The 24,744-nt window shown below is 43.2% G+C and overlaps 1 protein-coding gene and 1 long non-coding RNA gene across 2 annotated transcripts in view; one reads left to right on the top strand and one right to left on the bottom strand.

Annotated features, from left to right (window-relative positions):
• Nucleotides 1-22,693, bottom strand: part of CHRDL2 (chordin like 2) — a 672,596-nt gene extending 649,903 nt beyond the window's left edge. Inside the window, exon 1 of the mRNA XM_085623361.1 lies at nt 22,531-22,693. Within this exon, the coding sequence (XP_085479487.1) occupies nt 22,531-22,624 (94 nt within the window). The 5' untranslated portion in view covers nt 22,625-22,693. The remainder of the gene's footprint in view (nt 1-22,530) is intronic.
• Nucleotides 17,055-24,744, top strand: part of LOC146806036 (uncharacterized) — a 134,443-nt gene continuing 126,753 nt past the window's right edge. The window contains exon 1 of the long non-coding RNA XR_014967977.1: nt 17,055-17,113. This is a non-coding gene — a long non-coding RNA (uncharacterized LOC146806036). The remainder of the gene's footprint in view (nt 17,114-24,744) is intronic.

Raw genomic sequence — 24,744 nt, 5'->3', positions numbered from 1 at the left:
AACCGTCCAGGACCCGTTGGATGCCTGTTGATGTTCGAGACAACAATAAAGTATCGTCTGCGAACATCAGAGCAGGCACCCGACCTGACGCCAACCAAGGGGCATCACTATCCCTAACGCTATCTAGTTCACCCACCAGGTCATTTATGTACAGACTAAAGAGCGTAGGGGCCAGGACGCAGCCCTGGCGTACGCCTCTGGTTACAGGGAAGCGGGCTGATAATTCCCCGTTCTTCCCGCACCTGACCTGGGCATAGTTCCCTACATGGAAGCGCTTCAGGACGTCCAATAGATAGGGCAGGAGGTCTAGTTCTTTCAAGACCCTCCATAAACTCTCCCTGGGCACAAGATTGAAGGCGGCCCGCAGGTCTACGAAAACCAGGTAGAGGCTGCCACCCTCAACACTTACAGTCTTCCAGAAAAGGACCTGCAGCCTAAAGAGTTGGTCCAGGGTCGAGATCCCAGATCTAAAGCCGGCCTGAAGGGTGGTCATTACTTCGTGCTCATCCGCCCACCTAAGTATTCTATCCAGGAGGATCCGGCCTATTAGTTTCGGGTGGTATCCAAGAGACTAATCGGCCTTTAATTTGAAGGCACTAAAGGGCAGCCCTTTTTAAAAATGGGAACGATCTCAGCCCCCGCCCAGGTGTCTGGTAGCTTGGCTCCTAAGAGAACCGCATTGAACAATACGGCCAGGTACGGTGCCCAGATTTTTGGCTGGGAACGAAAGAGGTCACCCGGTACCCTATCAAGGCCTGATGCTTTATTAGGGAGCTGCCTAGTAATCGCGGATTCTACTTTTCTTAACTGAGATACTCTCAACGCTTCCAGGAGCCACCCTCACCCCGGTATCCCACTGGCCTGTCTGGTATCCCAAGTCCAAGGCCCCCCGCAGTCGACACTCGTGCGGGAGGTCTAGGGCTGGGGAAGTGCAGAGAGGATCATCTAGCTCTAATGTCATGGTCCTATCTAAGTATTCAGGTGTATCTGCCAGAGGACTAGTGTAGAGTGCAGCAAAATGCGCCTCCCACACTGAGGGAGCAATATTTGGTAAAAGAGTCTCCCCTCCGTCTCTCGCAACAAAATTTACTAATGCCCAGAATAATTTGGCATCCTTTGTCACGAGGGCACCCCTCAGTTCTTCCCACCTGGCTTCTTCCCACTCTCTCTTGCCCCTAGACAGCTCCTTTTTATACATCAGTCTAGTAGCCCTAATATTCACTTTATCTTTCGATTTGATTGCCGCAAGAGGCTCCTTTTTTAATACCCTGCAGGCACCATCAAACAAGGGGTGCGTTTTCGGCACACGCCTCTTAGTTCTACTTACAGGGTTAAACACATCACCTAATACCACAACTAACTGCTTATGTGTATCTAGTGCCTGCTGTCAGCCAATCGAATCGCCCATCTGGGCTATGAGGGGGATTGCAAGTTGATACATTTTTGCAGGCTGTGAGGGTGAGTCTGCAAGATGAGGCCATTTAACCCTCCTTCTATTATTGGTCAACATGAGGGGGGACATCGTCATGGCGGATTTAGGGTCAGGATTAGTTAGTCCAAAGGACCCTGGCTTAAAAGTTAGGACCAGGGCATTGTGGTCGCTATCCTGTCTTTGTACAACTCTAAATTCCTTCAACTTGTCCCAATTTTTAGCATCCACCATTAGATAATCAATGATGGATGTTTGGCTTGCCCGGTTGAATGTTGCTATTGCTGGGCGATCAGGGTCCAATCTCCCATTACACGCCCGCAGAGATGTTGCGAGGGAGAGAGATTTTACTTGGAGCACCAAAGGTGTCCATGCTCTAACCGGGGCAATATTAGGCTCCGGGATGTGCCATAGTACATCTACTTCATCTTGTTCGACCAGTTCGAGGCTACCCAACGGTTCAAATTGGCAGTTGAAGTCCCCGCCAAGAATTATTGCGGTAGAGGAGTCTAGCCCCAGGATAAAAGAGCTCAGTGCTTTAATTGTATCCGATTCTTGCCCATTTCTGGATGGCCTCGAGTAGATATTTATTATTGCTGCTGGGGGTTTACTTGGAGGTTTTAATAAGACACACTGGATATCCAGGGAATTTGTTTGGGTTTGGGTTGCCTGGATTCCCAGATGAGTGCCTATCCAAATTGATAACCCACCCGATGGGCGGCCTCTTCCTGTGGACACTGCCAAGATGTCGAAAGTTGCAAAGGTCGAACTGGAACTCTCTTCCAGTGCCCAGGTCTCTTGTATCAGGCAGATATCATGTCTTGCCATAAAGGCTGCCCACTCAGGAGTATGCAGCTTATTTTTTAGCCCGGCTATATTCCATGAGACCAGTTTTAGGCATCCTTCCACTAAATTTTCAGAGCCCTCAGCTGCCCTGTTCCCCCTATTGCTAGTCCTTTCCCCTGGTGTGTAGTCGGTTTTTGGATCCTCCCTAGAGGTTGGTGGTAATACATTTCCCTCTATTACCCCTACCCTTCTAGGAGCTTCGTTAATAACTTGTGGAGTAAAATTTCCTCCTAATCTAAGTCAATCGACCTCTTCCAACACGCTAAACCTATTCCAATGCGGCTGTAGCGGAAATAGGGGGCCATAGGAAGACCTGCCCTCCCTAAATATACCCCCATTTGCGGTGCTATGTGGTGGAAGATGGCACCCCCTGTTATCATGTGTAACTCTGGGGCGACATGGTTCCAAACTAGGAGTAGGGTAGAAATACGAGAGGTGCAATGGGCATATTTGCGTATTTAGCCTATAGAGTGGAGTATTGCAGATATACTCTACAACAGAGGCGTCCCTGAAATTCAAAATTATTACATCACCTGCTACTGCCTTTGGGCCCCTCCCAATCCAACCCACTCTTCTAGCCAACAGGATTTCACCTGAGACATTCACTGGCAGGGGTCTATTTACCCTAAGCCACTGAATGCGCTTGTTTTTTAACTCAGCCTCCCTTTCTCTTTTCCCCTCACTTAGGGGTGGTACTCCTGCAAGTGCTACTACATATGGTTGGGCTTCAGGGGGTAGGTTGATTGTTGGTAACTAGTGAGAGATAGCTCTTAATGTTATGTTTCTTTTCAATGGTGAACTAATTTTATCCCCCTTTTCACCCTCTTTTGTCTTTGTTGTAACTTTATCTCTGGCATTTGCCAAGTTTCCTGCTATTTGGCAAGTCTGCTTCTGGACATTAGTACTAGGCAGAGCTTGCGATGGAACATGTATGGGCTTTTGGATGCTTAGTGTAGCTCCTACATTGGTAGTCTGTACTGAAGAGTTTTTATTTTCAGCTACTCTGGCACTAGAATCATTTTGAGGTGGAATTTCAGTAACAAGGGGTGCAGGATTTCTCAGTAGTTTAACTGACTCAGTTATCCCTCCCCCCTTAATATTCATGACAGAAATAAGTTTGTCAAGTTTTGACACCAGAGGTTTAAGTTGGATAGCAATAGTCCGCTCCAGGGATGCTTGTAAATCGGCAACCATATTAGCGATCCAGCATGGTATTCCTGATGTTGGACCGATCAAATTACTAGTCGGGGTCACCAGATCGTGGTTTGCCAATTTATTATTACCCAATTTGTTTGGGATATTTTCTCTCTTTTTCCTTGGACATGATTTACGTGCTTCTAGCCTCTTCTCAGGAGAGGGGGAGGTCAGAATAATTGGGCGTCTATAGAGATTTCTACAGGCATCTGGCTGCAGGGCAAATCTACATATGACAATGTCAGATAAGAGCTAGCCTCCAGAGCATCAGTCATGGTGGTTGAGGTGTCTCTTCCCTGATTTTGCATACATAATGTTGGTGTGATCGATAGCCTTCTCTCCGTATTCTCAATGGCATTCGCCACAACGCCAATGGTCTGTTGCAGCATTTTATCATTATTATTAACTATACACATTTAAATACAAACATCAATATAAAATATTATATAAAAACAAATACATCCATATGTAAATAAAAACGATTATATATAATACTACAAAAAGAAAATATAAATTATGATTTTCAAAACAAGATTTAACTGATAAAAAAAATTCTAATTAGTTCTAAACCACCCAAAAAACATAACACTATAAAGAACTTTAATCAAAAAACAACTGAAGCAACTAAACAAACATTATAAAAGACACATTAATTAAAGCAAATGATTACTCCAAAAACACAAGCACTGCATGAGGAGGAAACTCTGCTGGATTCTCACAACAAATGAATATACTTGAAAATATACATCTCTAAAATGACATATTCAAGTAAGTAATACTTATATTTAAACTAAAAAGCAAATGTTACTAAACTAACAAATTATTAATTAATGAGTACATAGTAACACATACTGTAACTTTTATTGTTATACACTCGCTACCTAAAAGAAAAAAAACCTTCCCAAACCAACTGCTAGAAAATCTCAACAATAACAAAGCACCAAAAATATATAATAAAGTAAGTATACATTAATAATGAATTAGAACGTTATCCAAACAGCGACCAAAAATAAACTTTACTCCCTCAACCTCAACAAACTAGCACAAACTACCATTTCAATTACTCTTAACTGCTCCACGTTAAAACGAGCTGAAAGAAAAGCTGCAAAACTATGCAAAACATCTCAACAAAACATACAAGTAAATTAAAAAGTAACTGCATTTTCAAATATATTAATAACTAACATGCAAAAATTAAACAGATATTTATATTATTAAACTACTTACAGATTTAATGACAAACAGCGCCAAATGTATCACTTCACAAAAAGAAAAGCAATTATTAATTCACATGGGCTACACCTACAGCCAGGAAAGTGCATCAACAGAACTATAAATTAGAAATGTACTAAATATTATTCTAATGCATGATATGCAACATCCTTAAGGACATACTACCTAAAGTCCCCGAACACATGAAATACCAACTACCATCTATCGCAACTTTAAAACGTCTAATTATATGCACTAAAAAAGCCAACAGCAATACCCCACCTGCTCCTACAAGATACCAAGACATAGACATACCAGACCATTTAACAATTACACATAATGAGGAACCCTTTCTTTTACATGACAATCAAAATAATGAAAAATTAATCCTAATCTTCTCCACTGCAAACAACCTAATGAGACTTACCTAATGCCAAACATGGATGATGGATGGAAGCTTCAAAATGTGTCCCAAACCATTCACTCAGAAATACACCATACGTGGTGAAAATCAAAACACCCATATCCCTTTCATATACACTTCACCCCCAAATATACAAAGCAGTACTTACTATGAACTCCTAAACTATGTACAACAACGAACAAATAATTACTACCCCAAAAAAATTATCATAGACTTTGAACAAGCAATGATTCAAACAATACTAAAAATATACCCACACACACAGCCATACAAAGCCGTTACTATCACTTTATTCAAAGTATATGGCAACACCTCCAAACATCTACACTAATGGTCTGAATTTGAGTATGTAGGTCCAAAGACCGCCGCATCTGCTGTAGCGGTCCGACTGCCGCAACCTCGGTGGTCCAACCACCCGATTACCAGTTTGGTGGTCAGATCGCCAGCAGCCCACCTCAAGACCACAGCCACAGCCAGGATCCTGGATTCCGACGGGGCGGCGATGGGGAAAGTGGTGGTCTGCGGTGGCGGTGCTAATACCGGCACCACCATGCAGATTACGAACTGCCTTTCTGACAAGCTGTTCATGGCGGGGATCCCGTCATGAACAGGTTGACGGAAAAACAGGGAAAGGAGCCCCAAACAGGGCCCCAGGGCGTTTTGGCCCATGGGGTGTGTGAATGAGGGCACAGGTTGCGCATCCTTCTGCTTGCACTGTAGTGTAGGCATTGTGTACCATTCACAACATGGTGCATGGCACACAGTTCACCGACGTGCAAGCGGCGTTGCCACGGTGGCAGCATGTGCTTCAGGCTCTCTATAAGCCAAAGCATGCTGCTGCCGTTGCACCACCGACACAACACCGCCAGCCCGGCAGTGTTGTCGTAATACAGCAGTTGGGAAGCTGCCGGCTTGGTTGCGTTCTCGCAACCGCCACAACGGCAGTCCGGTGGTCGGATCACCACACTCTAAATCAGCTCCTCAGTGTAGAATATTCCACTAACAGCCAATTTGTCTCTGAAGTCAAACAAATGATAGCACTAGTCTACATTCCTGTGACAGAGGTAGTCAACCAAAATAACTCACTAAAAGAAAGCCCTCTCTACCAACAAAATGAAGACAAACTTAGTCCCCTAATGAACTATTTCAAAGACACGTGGGTTGGCAGACTGCATCGGGCAGGACACAGACACCATGCCAAATTCCAGACACCATGGTGGAATGTCTATGACCGCACCCTGGCACAGGAAGCCAAAACCTGACACAGGAAGCCAAAACAAACAATGCAGTGGAAGGATGTTACAATGCCTTCCAATCAGGTAGAAATCAGCCTACATTATACAAATGTAAAGAAGCATTACAAAAAGAACAAACCTACCAAGAATTGAATATAGAACAATCTATTATCCAAATTGGTCCTAAAATTAAGAAACAAACTAAAGAAATGTACGTCATACTACAATGTAAAGTCAAGATTTTCATAAATCACAAACGACTAGACTTCTTAGAAAAAATAGCCAAATCTATCCCCTTAAGTACATATTCTTCTACCAAAAACCTCAAAAACTACAACATACTCTTAACACAACAAACCAAATGTGTTTTGAATAATAATATGGTTATTTTATTACATCAGAGAAAAAAGGTATATACACTAAAAAATATAAAAAATCACTGATATAATAAAAATATTAATATTACTATTTAAAAAACAAAGCTAATACTAACAACTTCAAAACAAATTCAATTTATCACATCAAGTGAACACACCACATAATGCAAAGAATTCCACATAATAATAACTTAAACAATACAATATCACATTTCCCACCCACAACAAAAAATATAAAGCTTTCTGTTGTGTAGCTGCCGATCTCTCGCAATCGCCACATAACAAAAAATAGTAATGCATCAAAAAAAGAAGAAAAGGAATACAAAAAGCCCCCTCAAAAAATGCAAAAATATTACCAATCCAATTGAAAATCCCTCGAAGCAATCTTGAATCTGTAGGTTCCATAAAAACCCCGAAAAAATGTTTTAAAAAACAGAACCACTCCAGGAAACCCCCCAAAAAAGAAATCTACGCAAAAACAATTGGTTTATAATGAACTTTAACAGATTTCCTTTAAAAAAATCATAAACCAACTTCCTTTTGAAATTTTTTGTAGACAAAAACATGTAATCATGAAAACATTAGTAACGTCACATATTTTAAAATTACATAATCATACATTAATAATACAATTTTAAAAACATGACACAACAACATAGGACCCGATTACGATGAGACTCGCAAAGCCTCCAACCTCAGGTTGGAGGCTTTCCAAACCTCATCACGGTTTCAGTTTCAACCACCGCATTACGATGCAGGCGGTCGACAGTGAAATTGGCTGGTTATTCTGTCTGGATTCCGACGGGCTCAAGGAGCCCGTCCGCCAGTTGCAGACCAGCCCATAATCCCTATGGACGGCGTTTCCGCCATATGGATTACGATGTGGCTTTCCACGTGCCCTTTCATGGCGGTCCACCGCCATGCAAAGACAGGCAGAAAGCAACTTTGGGGGCCCCTGGTAAAGACCCCTCCTCCCAGCGGCCTCCGGTTTAGGGCTGAAGGGGAACCTATGGTGCCCCCCTGTGAATCCTTGTACCGTGTGTCAGGCACCTTGAGGTGCCTGCCCCACGGTTCAGGGGTTCACACAAACTCCCATTTCTCTATGGGAGCTTGTGCTATGGCCAGTTTACGTCCACAGCACAAACTCCCATAGGGAAATGGGAGTTTTTTGCGACTGCACCATGTGCAGTCACATTGTAATTAGGTATGCGGAACCGCCGACCAATGGTCGGGCAGATCCCATACTGATATGGTGTCAGGCGGATGCAAGTCCGCCCAACATCGTAATAAGGCCCAAAGTGCAAACCACCAACAAATACCCATCTAAACATAACAAACAATCTTAAACAACCTTATACCCAACTTGTAAACATTCATCCTAACTTCTCCCTACCTTCAAAATCCTTAAAAAACTCCCTAATAAAAGACTTACCTGTTCCGACGAACAGAAGCACCTAACCATGACTAGCCTCCTAGAACAAAGACCCAAAATAACACCAATACACTTCAGAATAGAAACAAGTGATAAAATAAAATGGCTACCAAATGAACCTAAAAAAAGACTCCACACAAAAATCAATGGGAAATATTTAAAAATGTTTAATAAATGTAAAACAAAATATTCAAAATATTAAACACATCAAATAATGTTGTAGAAAATGTTCTAAATATTGTAAAGTATAAATTAAATAATATTAGAACGTTGTAATGTTGGGAGCTCCATTGCAGACAATGGAGTGCTCCCTGCTTCTCCGCGCTGGTAAAAGCACGCAGAGCAGCATTCCAATGATTTACAAAGGCTTCTCGAAGCTCCCCCTCGAGCTTCCAGAAGCCTTTGTTTTATTTGTTAGAAAATTCTGCCCTCCAGTGGCAGAATGTTCTAATGACCTTATAGCCCTTCGTAGCAGGGCTATACCGGCTAGTAAAGTCTTGTCCCTTGTTAAAGTCCCTCGCCTTCGGCTCGGGCCTTTAACGCGGAAGCGGGCCTTTAATAGCCGATATAGCCCGCTACGGCGGGCTATAAGGCTATAGTATAAAATATATAAAATTATTTAATATATACTAATTATAAATATGTTGGATGATGTTTAAAAAATGTATGTGATAAAAGTTTTTTAAAATGCTTTACAATTATACTGAAGGTAAAATAAAAAGTGAAAATGTACATTATAAAAACATGCATACTATTTGTTTTATTTCCATTTTTTGACAATTAAAAAAAGACATAATTTTATTTACTTCACTTTAAAATTGTTATTATTTTTATTTTAAAAATATATGTGTAAAATGTAAAAGTATACAGTGAATATAAACTGTCAAAAAATAAATGCTAAAAATATGTGCGACATCTTTTTATTATACGAAATTTGGGTAAAATCTTAGATACTAAAAGGGTGACATTTACATGTCCCACTTCAATCTTAACCAACTTGGGGAAGGTGTTGGACACTAAAGGGGTATATCTAATACACAAGGGGCAACCCAATATTCTCTTGTGGACTTGGGTAACTGTAAAGAAGTAAACAAAGGTGCCAACAAGGGATTTCATGAAAACAAAATTTCATTGGTGATGTCTATAAATGCCGTCTCAAATAAATTGATTATTATTTAAGCAATAAAAAGTAATTTGAATAGAAAGAAACCAATCGGATATGCAGGTGTATGTGTTTTCGAATTTGTAGTGGAAAAAAGCAAATATTCAAACAGATTTACACAGAGGTTTAAAACAAATATTAGTACATTGGAATGTTGGCAGCTCCATTGAAAATAATGGAGTGCCCCGGGCTTATAATGGCTGGTATAAGCCCGGAGCTCCAACATTCCAATGCTTCTTTGTTTACAGCTCTGGCTGTGAACAAAGGCTTCAGGGAACCTGAGGGGATTTCAATCCCCTCGCGCTCCCTGAAGCTTTTCTTTTATTTGTTAGAACATTCTGCCCTCTAGTGGCAGAATGTTCTAATAGCCTTATAGCCCTTCATAGCAGGGCTATACCGGCTATTAAAGTCCCGCTGCCGTGTTAAAATCCCTAGCCATCTTTCAGAGTGCTGCTCTGAAAAACTGTTTTAATTTTGGGCAATTCACACGTGTTAACATTGCTATCTAAATAACCTGAGGGGAAACATGTCAAATGTTGAGTAGGCGCTGAAGGAACAGGCGACAGATTAGATTTCACAAGGCTTTCCAAGACACCCTGAGGACCAACCACACTTAAGGAGCTGAGGGAGGTATTCACTTTTAAGTTGTGCAGGGTCGGCTTTAGGGCTGTGCAACTGGTGCCGCCACACTGGGTGGCGGGGGGGGGAGTGTTGAGATGTCATTTGTGCTCTGACGGGAAGGGATGGGAGGACAGAGCAGACGGCTCAGGTGTGACAGACAGGACACGAGCAGCCTGCAGAAATATTTGGGTTTGCACCAATGTTTAGAGGATAATTATAATGGGAAAGTAGCCTTAGCAGGTAATGTACTTGCTGGTGAGATCTGTGCTTTTCTAGTCACAGTTTTGACTCACCATAAAACACCAAAGAGGAATAATGTGTCTGCTGGAAAGTACAAACCTGTAACATACAGATCACAGATTTGTAGTTTTATGTAGCTAGCTCAGTGGATTACTGCTTTTATCACATATATCCTTGTGTTTCATAAATAAGGTTCCCTGTTTTCCATTTTTACAGATATATACAGACAGAAAAACATTTGTATTTATCATCTGTGGTGTTCCTATGATTGGAACCTATCAGGTATTCAAGCATGAATGCACATGTATCGATTACATAAATGTGGAAATATACTAGTTTCAACTTCATTTTGGCACAAAACTCAAAATAATTATGGATAAATAGAGATAACATTAGCAATAAATATAGAAAGGATAAATACAGAAGCATATGTCAAAAAAATAAATACCACACAACTGGGAACCCTATTCATAAGTTACAAAGCTTCTGACAGCACAGTGAGCTATAAGCCAGCATCAAACAGCTGAATACAGACTCAAGGCATGGGTTTAGAAACTCTTTGTTTTTTCTCTATCATTCTTTATTCTAAGGTTGCTAAAAGGGTTAGTTTAGGCAGTGATAAATTCTAAATAATATAAACAACCTCAACCACTGTGTTATGTTTAAATTCTGAGTGTGTTTGTCTCCAGACCGAGCACTCTCAACATGTAATGCAAACCAGCATGAGTGGCATCTGGCTCCTAAACCTTGTAGCCTCCGTTGTCTTATGTAACATTTCCTGTACACTGATTTACATGCTTGTATGATTTGTTTTCTCTGTATAATGTGTGTATGATGTAAAGTCCTCTGACACCCTACATCAGGATGAGTAGCTTTAAAAAAGAAATTATATAAATGGGAGAGGGAGGCTACAGCGAGATGTGGGGCATCGTTGGATTTTGAAAGTGAAAGAATCCCGTGAAAGAGGAGATCATGAGGGGCGTCACCAACAAACAACGTTGCAGTGGGCGCGGCCAACGCAAGCGCTGGCCCTGAACATGTGGGTTCTACTCAGGCAGTGCCAGTGTGGAAGCAGTGTCTCCAGGCAGGTGAGAGCAGCTCAACTGAGTGTTGGCACACTGAGGGCCACCCAGTTAGCCCGCACACCTCTCAGATAGAAGGCACTCGCTCACAAGCACTGCAAACAAAGCCACTTCCAACAAGCACTGCTGGTAGCCGGCAGAGCTGGGGTTTCACACACTCCAGAGAGGAACACAACAGAGGGGCTTAGAGATGTTCCTCTAGCAAGGCGGAAAGGCTGGCAGAACCGGGGAAGATTCCATTGTACGACAGACCAGGCATTCCGTCTCTGCATCTGGCGCTGTCCAATACTTGGCCCAGATGAACAAAGAAATTATGCAATGTGGTGCAGCAAGTAAAGTCACTATGCTGTGTTGCAAGAACAGGAAAGAGCAGAGCAGCACTGTTAGACCTGTCAGCCTGTGGGTGGTCTTCCCCTAAACTTTGCCTATCCCCGCTTGTTTTGCTGAATTCATTTTTGTTGGCCTTAGGATTATGTGCAGTTTACCACTGCTAACCAGTGCTAAAGTGTCTGTGCTCACTGCCTAACACATGGTAAAATTGGCTTACACCTCATGGGTATAGTTAATTTAGTTACAAATCCATAGTAAAGGGGTATATCATATACCCAGGTCCAGTAAATTAAATGCAACTAGTGGGCCTGCAGCAGTTACTATGCCACACACTCAAGTAGTCCCTTAAAACTGGTCTCAGGCCATTGCAGCCTGCATACAGTTTTAAATTGCCATTTCAAATAGGCAAAATAACCCATTTGCCAAGCCTAAAACTCACTTTTTAATATAGCGGGATGCACTGTTTTTAAGATGTTGAGCATGTAATTTTAAGTATTACATGTCCTGGTGATGTAAAACTCACAAATCCATTTTTCATTACTGTGATAGGATAGCATTGGGTTACCTTGTTACATTTAATAAGTGATAAGTTTTGTTTGGGACCAGGTTGAAATGTCATGTTTGGTGTCTAGGGATATGTACTTTAAAATCATCTTTAATGCTGAAGTCAGATTTTAAGTTACAATTCTAAAAATGCCACTCTGAAAAAGTTAAAAAACTGGGGGGGATAGGCCCAAAGGACCAGAACCAGGTAGGGCCGTACGTACTAAATTGAATACAAAAAGGAGAACCTGGCTCCGTTTGACGTTATGCTCTTATTATCTTTGATTCTGTTTGAATGGAATATTTATTAAACCATTCCTTTCTTTGCAATTGTTTATATTTACCAAAAAGATTTTAGTTGCATGAGAAGTGAAGAGACACGCATTTTTCAAATTAACATACTTATGATAATTCACAATAGACAGTGCATGAAATACTTATATACAAACACATTTATATACAACAATGTTGAACTTTGGCATCATAACATCAGAAACTAGAATACTCTTATTGCTATCTTGTTTTTGGGGCCCAACATGTGCCAAACATGGGAAAATGTTTAGAGTGTGTGCATGGGGCATACAATTCAATAAAAATCCCTCATGTCACAACAAGTTTATTCAAATTCCTGTGTTGAAAAAAGTGCTGACGCGTTTCAAGACCCAGTCCTCTGGTACCGGGACTCTCATCAAGGCTTCATGTTAATTGTCAGCGATTTCTGATTACCTGATTCTCGGACAGAGCTGCTGCCCTGACAACTATTTGCGTGGTAACCAGAATATCTCAACGGAAATTGCTGCAGTGCGCTTCGTAATATATGCCGGGGGAATTTCTTTCAAACGTTCCCGGGTTGCTCAGAGGCAGACATCTATTTCTGTAATCATTGCATCCTGTTTTTAAGTCTGAGTGCATCCATATTCTATATCCAATATGAACTGCAAATTCACTGTCAGCTAGGCCAAGGCCGTTTTTTTCGGCACTTTTTTTCAACACAGAGGAATTTGAATAAACTTGTTGTGACGTGAGGGATTTGTATTGAATTTTATGCCCCACGCACACACTCTAAACATTTTCCCGTGTTTGGCACATGTTGGGCCCCAAAAACAAGATAGCAATAAGAGTATTCTAGTTTCTGATGTTATGATGCAAAAGTTCAACGTTGTTGTATATAAATGTGTTTGTATATAAGTATTTCATGCACTGTCTATTGTGAATTGTCATAAGCATTTTTCATGTTTTGTATGTTAATTTGAAAAATGTGTGTCTCTTCACCTCTCATGCAACTAAAATCGTTTTGGTAAATATAAACAATTGCAAAGAAAGGAATGGTTTAATAAAAGTTCCATTCAAACAGAGAAGATAGTGGTCTGTTTGTTGCTCACAAATTATAAGAGCATAACGTCAAAAGGAGCCAGGTTCTCCTTTTTGTATTCACTCTTAAAAAGTTGGCATTTTCTTGTCCTAACCATTTGGTTGGCCTCAGAGTGCACTCCTCTGGTTACAAAGTAGAAATCCATAAGTTTGTTTTTTTAACTCTTTTTATTGCGTTTGGAAAACATAGCAGAGCAAAAGCAGTGACATTCACATATAAAATAGCAAGATACATCATATTGGGTCTTTTACAATTCTTATACATTCTCGTGTACGAGACCCCTTTGGGAACTTCCCTGTGGAAGGCTTTGTCATGCAGCCGCATTCTTTCCAATTCCATCAGATCAATTCTATTAACAGGTGCACACAGCATACCCCAGCTTTCATTCCATTGCCCCTAAATCTTTGTCCATTTTTGTGGGCATTCCCTGCCCTTGTATGCCACCCTTTCCACCTGCATGCACCAGTCTAGGTCCACCTTCCAATCTCTCAATGTTGAGGCGGACTCAGCTCTCCAGTTCCTGGCAATATTGCATTTGGCCACCATGAGGCCGAGTGCGACCCATAGTATATCCCTCAAGGTCAAGTCTGTCACTTCCCATATGTTCAATAGGCACCACTGAGTAGAGGACGCTATGGATTCTTAACACAATGTCATCATACAGGTTATCACTGCCTTCCAGTACACCTGCATTGTCGGACAGTCCCACAGCATGTGGAAAAAGGTGCTCTCCCCACCATAACCCCTAGGGTACTGTGAGGACTCATGCCTGCCCATCTTAACCAGTGTAGTGCATGCATAGTAGGTCCTATGTCAAATCTTATTATGCACCAATCTGAAACTGGAACAGATAGCTACTTCTCTGGGGGACTCAATTGACTCTTGCCACTCATAATACTCCAGTTGCCCTAGGTCTTCCATCCACTTTTCGCGCAACCTCACCAGCGTATCAGGGGCATTATACAGAATTATGCTATAGGTTAGCGAGATTGCTTTTGTCTGCATGTAGTCATCTAGGAGCCTATCTTCTAACAGAGAGGACTCTGGGAAGCCCTCCCCCTTTGGTATTGCCGCCCTTGTGCGTGTCTTATCTGGAGGTAGCAAAATGTCTCTGAGGGTGCCAATTGGTATTCCTTTTGTAGGTCACCAAAGGACTTTACCTCTCCACTTGCCGACAAGTCCCCTACGTGTGAAAGGCCTATCAAGTTCAATTTATCGAATCCCTGATGGTCAGCTAGGAGGCCCACCTGTGCTGAGTCCCACAACGGTGTAGCCTGGGTGATCTTGCCGCGCCATCCCAGTACTGTTGTTGTAGTGTGCCAGATTTTGACTGTGGATGAGGTTGAGTCAGTGACAGCTTGTTATGTTTCCCCCTATATATGGCCCTGAGGTAGCCTCTTGGGTGCATATTTTGCCTGTCCATTCTATATTCACCTGGTGGGAGATGGACCCAGTGATTCGCTGCCGTGAGTTGGGCTGCCCTGTAGTAGTATTGAAGGGCCGTTAGTGCTATTCCTCCATTGCACCAGCTCCTTGTCAATTTTTGTAAAGATATTCTGGGACTCCCCAATCCCAGAGGAGCGTTCGTGCAGTGGAGTTGACCATCCGGAAGTATGAGAGTGGGACCAGGTATGGCGTGTTATAGAGGACAAATAGAAAACGAGACAGTGCCATCATTTTATACAGGGCCGCTGTCCCTGACAGGGGACAGAGGTAAGGCTCTCCAATGTTGCACGTCTTCCCTAAGGCGTCTCAGTGGGGGCTCTAAATTTCACTCATGGAAGACAGTAATATAGATACCCAAATATTGAAACCCCTCTGTCACCACCCGAGCTGTGCAAGACCCAGCGAGTCGTGGATTCCTCCCATGGAGTACGTATGTCAATGACTTGTATCAGGTGTACTCGAATAGTCACAATCGAGGTCGGAGATGTGGAGTATTCTATGTAGTGCAGTATATGGGCTCGCCACATAGAGAAAGATGTCGTCTGCACAGAGAGTGAGTATATCCTCCTAGTCTTCAAACCCTCTCAGCCCTCTGATTAATGGGTCTTCTCTTATCCAAACCGCTAATGGTTCCAGTACTAGGGCAAAGATCAGCAGGGAAAGGAGGCAACCCTGTCTTGTGCTCCATTGTAACTGAAAGACCTCTGACATAGCTCCGTTCACTGTCACTTGAGCCAAGGGATCTGTATATAAAAGCCGACCTAGGATATAAATTTCAGCCCAAAGCCTTGCTTGTCTAAGACTGCATACATAAAAGGCCACTCTATCGTATTGAAGGCCATTTGGGCGTCTGATGACACCAACTCGGCATCCTCCTGAATGTAGGCTGCCCGTCCCAATACTAAAATCCTGAAGTATTGGGCACAAACGGGCCTGCTCGCAACAGGATTTCTGCGCCTGTGCCGACACAAGATTCCAGTGAACACAAATTGTTATGCTAAAGCGACAGCCAGCAACGATCTGCACTTCGCACTACATTATCAGGAGCTTGCTGTGACTTCCAAAGTGAAGCTCCAACATCGACCGCATGCGACGCCCAACAGAAACTTCAAGCTACAGCAAGAACTGTCCACGATCTTGGCCTGCTCTTCACATTACAGCGACAACCATCCGCGAAACTCTCACTGCTCCTTGTGGCCTCCTTCAATGCAAACTGGACCTTTGCCTCTGGACTTTGAAAATGTAACTTGTTGAGTTGGACTTGCCTAGTCCCTGCATCTGGCCTGTGCTCCATCGCCTGAACTCGTGACTTTTCTCCAGTCTAGCATGACGAGATAACCGTGAGTGGGGCTTTGGGCTTTTGGGCGCTATACTTACCTTAAATCTTTGAAATTGCATAGCTCTGGCTCTACTGATTGGATTTTTGTTGTTTTGGGTGTCAAATCATTTAGTATATGTAACTCTATTTTTCTACATTGGTGTGGGATTTCCTTGTTTTGTGTTTTTTCACTTGGTTACTGTTTGTGTTTGCTTAAATACTTTACACGTTGCCTCTCAGTTAAGCCTGACTGCTTTTGTGTCAAGCTAACAGAGGGTTAAGAACAGGTTAATTTGATGACTTTTGAGGTTCACCCTGACAAGGATTGTAGCTGCTGCTTAGGAGGGTTCACACCCCCTTCAACCAACAACCCAATTCCTCATAAGTGCCATATCCAGTGGCGGCTTCTCCGCAGTGGCGGAGGAGTGTCGCCCCACTGCCTGACCCACAGCCAGCAAATGTAAATTAAAACGATGTTCTTGCATCATTTTAATTTACATTTGCCGGCTCTTAGCCAGCGTTGTTGGTGGAGGTGAGGTATGGGAGGGTGGAGGAGGAGTGCGATGTGCACTCCACTCCCTAAGTGCACATATGTGTTTGGCCAGCAGTCTCAGGCCAACCAAAACACACATGCGCACTTAGGTTTCCTGCAGCTAAGCTGCTTTGAGCAGCTGGGCTGGAGAAACCCCACAGACTCCCTGGTCTGAGCAAGGCGTTTTTTCTGCCTACTCAGACCAGAGCAGCGCAGGGATTGGACAGGGAGTCTGTCCCAGGGACTGCTTGGACTAGAAGGCAGGAAGAGGAGAGGTGGCGCAAGGAGACGCGATGCTGGAGCGGCCAGCGGCAAAAGGTAAGTTTTTTTTTAAATATTCAATACGTCCCCCGTGCAATGCTTCCCGCGCGACCCCACCCGCCCCCCCACGCTTCGTTGATGGCGGCCACCGCAGGCCATATCTACTAAGACGTGGCGGTGTTCTGTTCTCTCCCTGTTTTGGGGCACTTTAAGCTGCCATGTGCCAACAAAGACACCCTTGTTCTATAGAGCAAGGGTGTCTGCTTTGTGGCAAGCATAGTTTTTGTGCAGAAAAGGGTCCCTTCCTGTATAAAAACTATGCTTGAAGGCATTTTCCTCTTTATATGTGTGCTGTAGAATGCAGCACACAAGCAGAGGGAAAAACGATATGAAATTAAAACATTTCTTATTACTGCCTCAGGTGGGTGCCGGATGTTGGCCTAAATCCCTCCCTGCAATTATTTGCAGATAGGGATTTGCATCAAAACGCATGGTGGTTGCATGGGAACAACCATGCACCCCCCATTGGAACACCCCCTTAATGTAAAGTAATGCAAGGGAACGCATTGTGCAGCTTTACGTTACTTTTAGTTACAATCTAATGCAAATCGAAATCTGCCTTCTATTGTAAATTTCGACACAGCACTTTGCGGTAAAAAGGTAACACAAACCTGATGCAAAATCTTCGTAAATCTGGGGCAAACTCTGCATCATACAGCGCTGCATGTGGGGACCCTCGGAACACTTCACTTTCCTCATCCCGCAGATGTCTGGGTCAAGCATCACGTAGATGTGCGTGCAGATATGCGTATGTGCCCGCACCATGCGAAGTGATTCAATTGTTGAAAGACACGTTTTCAGATTATCTTTAAAACTGTAAGAGGGTTGTTAATGCACCTAAAATGTTGTACTCGAGTTGGAACAATATATGTCCATGCTGGTGAGCAGATCAGTGTCTGAATGTGACTGAACAACTGAATACGAGTGCCTGTGTGTATTTAACGTGTGTGCCTGTGTGTATTTAACGTGAGTGCCTGTGTGTATTTAACGTGTGTGCCTGTGTGTATTTAACGTGAGTGCCTGTGTGTATTTAACGTGTGTGCCTGTGTGTATTTAACGTGAGTGCCTGTGTGTATTTAACGTGTGTGCCTGTGTGTATTTAACGTGAGTGCCTGTGTGTATTTAACGTGTGTGCCTGTGTGTATTTAACGTGTGTGCCTGTGGGCATTTAACATGAGTGTCTGGGTGGGTGAGTATTTTGAGAGTGAATGAGTGTCTGAGTGAGCAAGTGAACTTCCGTCAGAGTGTCTGAGTAACAGTGGGTGTCTGAATAAGTGAGTGAGTGACACTGAAAACCACCAAAGAATTGCCATTATGTTTCGTGCTCCTCTGAGTTTTCCTTGAGGCACCTAGATACGATCATAAGTAAGCCAGGGGCCAAAGTGAAACGCAGGACTCTGCCACCCATGCTATGCAGGTTGGGGCTTCTTTCAGGGGCCCCTCTTTGGACCAAGGCTATGAATGTTCGTGAAATATGGAAGTCTCAGGGGCCCCACACTATATCCTGCAGGGGATAGGCATCATTGTGTGTTACACCATCGGCATAGGCACCATATACCATAAGTGCTGGAAGTAAGGCCGTGGGGGTGGTGCAGCACCCCCAAAACAACCATGTTGGCATTCAGAAGGTGATTGAGCAATAAAGATGCCTTTCAATGTTGCTTTTATCTGGTCTCATTTGCTGTGCGTTCAAAGACAGAGGTCCAATGCCAGGCTGTGTCTTCTGATAAATCGCTGCTTATGTTTTTAACATAGGGATTGGTGTTTACTTTTCTCTCAATGGAAAGTGAGATTCTTTTTTTAATGAACTATCAGGCACATGCATCAAGCACAATACCGGTCGCAAACGGGCAGATTCTCAGAATCTGCCCCTTTGCGACCGGTATATTTGCATTTGGGATGCATCATCCCAAATGCACAAATCGCTATTTAAGGAATCTCAAAATAGCGATTCCTTAAATAGCGATAGCATTTAAGGAATCGCTAATAGAGATTTCTTAAATGCAATGCATTACAGTTTTAATAATAGCGATTTCGCTATTAGCGTGAGCAAATTACCATGAAGCTGGACTTCATGGTAATTTGCGAAAACTTAGAAAAATGCACTTATTTGCATTTTTCTAAGTTTCATGTTGCACACACACATGCCCTTAGAGCATGTGTGTATGCAACATATGTGCAGAGTTAACATACATGGGTGCAATAGGGTGTCATTTTGACACCCTTGCACCATCGAAATTGCGGGAGCAATTTGCGAGTACCTACTGGTACTCGCAAATTGTTCCCGCAATCTCTAATTCATTCCTATGGGCCTGGAGGCCCATAGGAATGAATGGGAAGACATTCCTTAATTGCGACTCGCAATTTGCTAGTCGCAATTAAGGAATTTGTGGGAATCGCTATTTCTTTAGCGATTCCTACATGCATAGGGTTTTGCTATTCCTTAATTGCGATTCCTTAATAATCGCAATTAAGGAATCGCAAAACCCTATGATGATGCATGTGCCTGTTGATGACTTGATGAGGCGCAAATGATAGATATTCACTGCAACCGGTTTTCCTCGAATTGTGGTGTGTGCGCTATATAGCTTCATCACTAAAAATGTATGTCTGTGCACATGTAGTGCTCATTTCAGCGGAAACCATGTTGTCTGGAAATGACAGTGAGTTATTACACCATGCTTCAGTAATTAATATATGTGTGACAGTGTGCTCTAAAATGCACCGCCAGCTACATCATTCTCTCCTTCTGAATAGGCTCGGCTCATTGCTACGCTTTGTTTGACGCTTGTATTATCCACAATCCTCCGAAAAGTGTTCCAGTAGCACTGCCATATACAATCCCGGACTCGAGTGAGTGAGTGAGTGAAAGAGTGAGGGTGCAGGGACACCTCTATGGCGTACGTTGCACTAGTGAGCTTCCAGGTGGTCACTGTCCAGTTGACGGCCGGTGCCTCTCCAGGAGTACAGCGCCCCTTCCACAGCTGCCCGGAATGGGCTCCGTCTGGCACTGCCCTCTGCGCGCATACACTGAGTGCTCGTGCTGCGTATCTGTCGTGTGCAAGGAGGGGTTCCGGCTGGCACAGCCGTCTGCGCGCGCTCTCTCTCTCCCCCCTCTCTCTCTAAGATCGCCAGGGGGGATGTGTGTGAGAGACAGAGAGTGGGTCCGCGGGTGCAGACAGGACTGGGGCACAGAACGAGAGGAGGGGTTGTGAGCAAGCAAAAGACATGTATCAATCAATTCAGTTTCTAAGCGCTACGCGTGTTTGTTAATGCATTAACACCCTCTACGAAATCTGAATGTCACACTGGTCACAAATGAATAATTGTAGATATTTCAGCAAACCGCCCAGTGTCAAATTTCTAGCGCTTGACTTACGTCCTGCAGTTTTTTACACTTCTGTTTAAGTATCTGACGTACTCGCAAAGCGCTACATAGAGTCATAAAACTGATTCAAAAAGCGCTGCACAAATATGAACCCAAAGGAAGAAGAAAGGATCGGATGGTTACATTTAGCAGTCGAATGGTTTTATGGAACAGAAGAGAGTGAAGAGACTGTGTGGAAACAAGGAGGATTCTTTTCAATATAGGCAGGAGGAGGGGATAAGTCGTGATTTGCACAAGATCAACCAATGCTGCTTGCGGAGCTGGGACCTTACCTGCAACTACATTCAAAGGACCAAAAAACGTCACCAGTTATAACAAGTAAACACATCTAGACAAACACAGGCGTTGCTCATCAAGATACTGACTTGGGGCAGTACTGACAAAGATAAACTTACATTTTCGTGTAAGTTTATGATTGTTTTCCATTCACAAAAGGATTTACGAGTAGTATCTTTACGAGTGCGGAGTCTCCGCACATAAAAAGCTAGTTCTTTTTATGTGCCTTTTTGTGTGCTGAGACTCCGAATCGCAAAGATTCTACACGTAAATGTCTTTACCAATAGCAAACAATCGCAAACGTACACAAAAGTAATGAACCTCTCAGATAACTGCCAGCCCTGCCTCATCTCCATCCCGCCTCGGAGCTGTTAGTTGTCTCCGGCGTCCGTGTGTCTTTCTCCAACAGATTCACACGGTGAGCTGCCCGACCTCTCTCACACGGAGATGCGACCCCTCGTAGACAGGTTACGAGCTCTGGGAAGGTAACAGGTCGCCGCTGCCATTTCTTCTCGTTTACTAGCCACGGGCTAGTGCACTTTTCCAACCATAAACGAGGTTATCAAAATGTCACTTACATAAACGAAACACCGACGCAGTCGAAGCAAGTTTTTACAGCAACTCACTCACAACGCACCCTGCTTCTGAGCACTATAACAACAATGTGCCCTAATTCGACGGTTTTCATTTTTTTCAAAAGTCAATATTCTAAAGAACAGTTTTAGGGTACAAAGCCGTAGGGTGCACGCGCATCTCCACAGAGACCTCTCAACCCACAGAGCTACCCTACCCATATTTTACAACAAATACCAGCTGCTTCTTAGGGAATCACTTAACAGAGCTAAGCGGAGAAGTTACTTGATTGATACAAGTAAATAAATGGCAGAATAGACTTGTTGGATTGTTATCCACGTGCATGTGCATCATCGTCCCCGATTTAAAGATTGCTTTATTTAATAGACATGTATAGATGTGTACATACATATTCGGAAATAGTTCTGCAGACAGGCAGACTCAGATACTAAAATAGACACAAATATATAACGAGAGATGGAAATAGACCGACACGCATACATATATAAATGCACAGAGACAGGGGGAGCTGGGCGGTCATAGGGAGAAGCAAACAGAGAGGACAGACATACAGATAGATAGATAGATGTTTATATCAGATTCGAGGCACATACAGATGCTGCATTTAAAGTTATTTTATTTCTCATTAAGTCTAGCCAGCTTTAGCACTCTCACCATCCAGGTTTAATAAAGAAGTCCTTTTAGTCTACTGACCAGTCATAGGGAGAAACAGATAGATACATAGATAGATAGATAGATAGATAGATAGATAGATAGATAGATAGATAGATAGATAGATAGATAGATAGATAGATAGATAGATAGATAGATAGATAGATAGATAGATAGATAGATAGATAGATAGATAGATAGAAGAGTTCGGGAGAGACGATGAGAGAAAATAAGAGGGAGACAGAGGAGTACAAGATACACAGATAGATTAAAATAGTTTGATAATCCAGCAATGTAAATATCTAATCAAACAGAAACATTCGTAATCTGAATGTGTAAAATACATTCATTGTTCAGGGCAACCGACACTAATCAGAGTTTGTATAATAATAACAATATCATTACTAAGATTATTAATAATAGTTCCAATGATAATATTAATAATTCCCCTGCAGGGGTTTGCAGAAGGCGATCATTACAGTCCAAGGGGCAGGTTGCTACTTACGCGCCCGGGCCCTGGCGTCCACCTTGGAGGCGAGCAGCAGCAGGAGCAGCGCCAGCCCCAGAACAGAGGCCATCTGCCTCAACTCGGGTACCATGCTCGGGCAAACCCTGGTCCTCTCAGAGCCCGGGCGGACCACCAGGCACTTTTAAAAGCGGCCGCAGAGCGCGCGGGGAGCCAGCGTGACAGCAGCGCGTGCGTCAGACGGCGGCCGCAGCGACCCCTGCCGGCGGAGCGCGGGATTGGATGAGCGCGGGAGCAGCGCGAGCGCCCGAGTCCCGGACATCACGGGTTGGGATTACTTTACTGCGGCTGCCAGGGTGCGTGTAGAGTTGGGGACCTGCCAATGACTGCGGAGCTTGGCCTGTCTGCTCACTCTTATTAGTACGCCACAGTGTCTTAACTTTGTGGAGTTTAAGTTGCTGGAAACCCAATTCCAGCTCTCAACAGTGGTTTGTGAGTTTAGCTAGCGGCAGAGCAAGGTCAATGGATTGTAATAACGATAATTTTTATGTTGCGTTAGATGGTAACTGAGAGCCAACAGTGTGAACACCAGATACTCGGCCTGGTTGTTCACTAGTGACCTTGCAACAGTGGTCTACAAAAGTTGTTACTGTATGCATGCCATGAAGGAATTCCAGGTACTCGGAGAGCTTGTCAAATGCAACACAGGAGGCAGAGAGCACAGCTTCCTGAAGGGAGGGGGGAGGGAATTCACAAAAGGTGGTGGGAGGGCTGGCTGGAGACCAGTTATGTAAAAAAAATTGGGATAGTGAGGAAAAGCCTTGTTATGTATGACTACCCATTACTCTTTTGAAGCAACAACAGCGGACCTTCTGTGCCGCACCTCTTTGCCAATTTCTAAAAGTGTAATCGCTGTGCAAACTACCCATACGCCAGCCGTTTAGTGGCGTCACTGTGCTCCAGATCAAATAGTCATATAACAAATTGGGGGTATGCAGCTTCAAGAAATCCATTGAATCAATGAAAGTAGGAAAATAACATCTTTATTCAAAAATTTTTTTCATAAAAAGTCAGTTGGTTTTTACACAATCCAGCCAACACGTTTCATCCCCATTACGGGAACTTCTTCAGGGCAAGCAAAAAGTGTCCCAAACCTTTTGCAACCAGAATTGGATTTGAAGTCGTTAACGGCCATATTTAGCCTACATTCAGTCGCCGATTTGTTGTGGCGGGGGCTTTCCACCACTAACAGACCTCGTCTTCACATATACCTGATGGACGTTGCTTCTTCTCCATCCAGGTTCAGACAGGAGCTTGCTGTTCACTGGAAAGGGTCACCAATTTCAATAGCTGCATACTTTACCCACGGTTGCGGATATTTCTGCACTACAAGTGTACTCAGATTTGGGACACTTTTTGCTTACCCTGAAGAAGTTTCCGTTATGGGGATGAAATGCGTTGGCTGGATTGTGTAAAAACCAATTGACTTTTTATGAATTTTTTTTTTTGAATAAAGAAGTTAATTTCCTACTTTCATTGATTCAGCTGACTACCCATTACTCCTCTGACCCTGTGTAGCATTTAAAAGCAGGGGCACATGATTTTTGTAGCGTCATACATAACATAAAATTAGAAAAAAGTGGATTACAGGAATGTTTTTCACCTTGGAGTTTTAAGTGACATCATATACAACTAAAGGTATGCTCTTATTGTCTATTTGATGCTACTCAGAACTCATTGAATACATTTACAGTTACTCATTTATAATTCTATATGTTGTATATGGCTTCCGTAGCAAGCCTGTAGTGTGAACAAACAAATCAGAATCTGGTTATTTTTTGGAGTAATGTCAGAACAGTGGTTAACCAAAGTAGTTAAGCACTGTGGTTAACCAAAGTGGTTAACAAATGTTGTAACCATGCTCGGGGAGCACTTGCCTCCCCTTCATTACAATGTCTCATTCAGGTCCCTAAAGACCCCTGCACAGCAGCAGAAAGGCAGCTGGCAGTCCCACTTACCCCTCTTTCACCTCTCCTGGGTCTCCACAGACCAAAGGGAGACAGGAGAACACAGGCAGCGATGTGCATCCGCTAACTGCCTTCTCCCATGTCCATACCTGCAAAATCACAAGGCGCCACTGTGTGACACACAACATCGGCTCCGATCACAAGGTCTCCCGGTGAGAAGCCAATATCACACGGTGGCAGGGAAATCGAGCTGAAAACCACTGTAAATAGTGTTTTTCCAGCTCGT

This window comes from Triturus cristatus, chromosome 8 (assembly GCF_964204655.1).
Source record: "Triturus cristatus chromosome 8, aTriCri1.1, whole genome shotgun sequence".
In the NCBI taxonomy this organism is placed as follows: domain Eukaryota; kingdom Metazoa; phylum Chordata; class Amphibia; order Caudata; family Salamandridae; genus Triturus; species Triturus cristatus.
The sequence above is the reverse complement of the archived record's forward strand: the minus strand, read 5'-3'. Positions and strand labels throughout refer to the sequence as shown.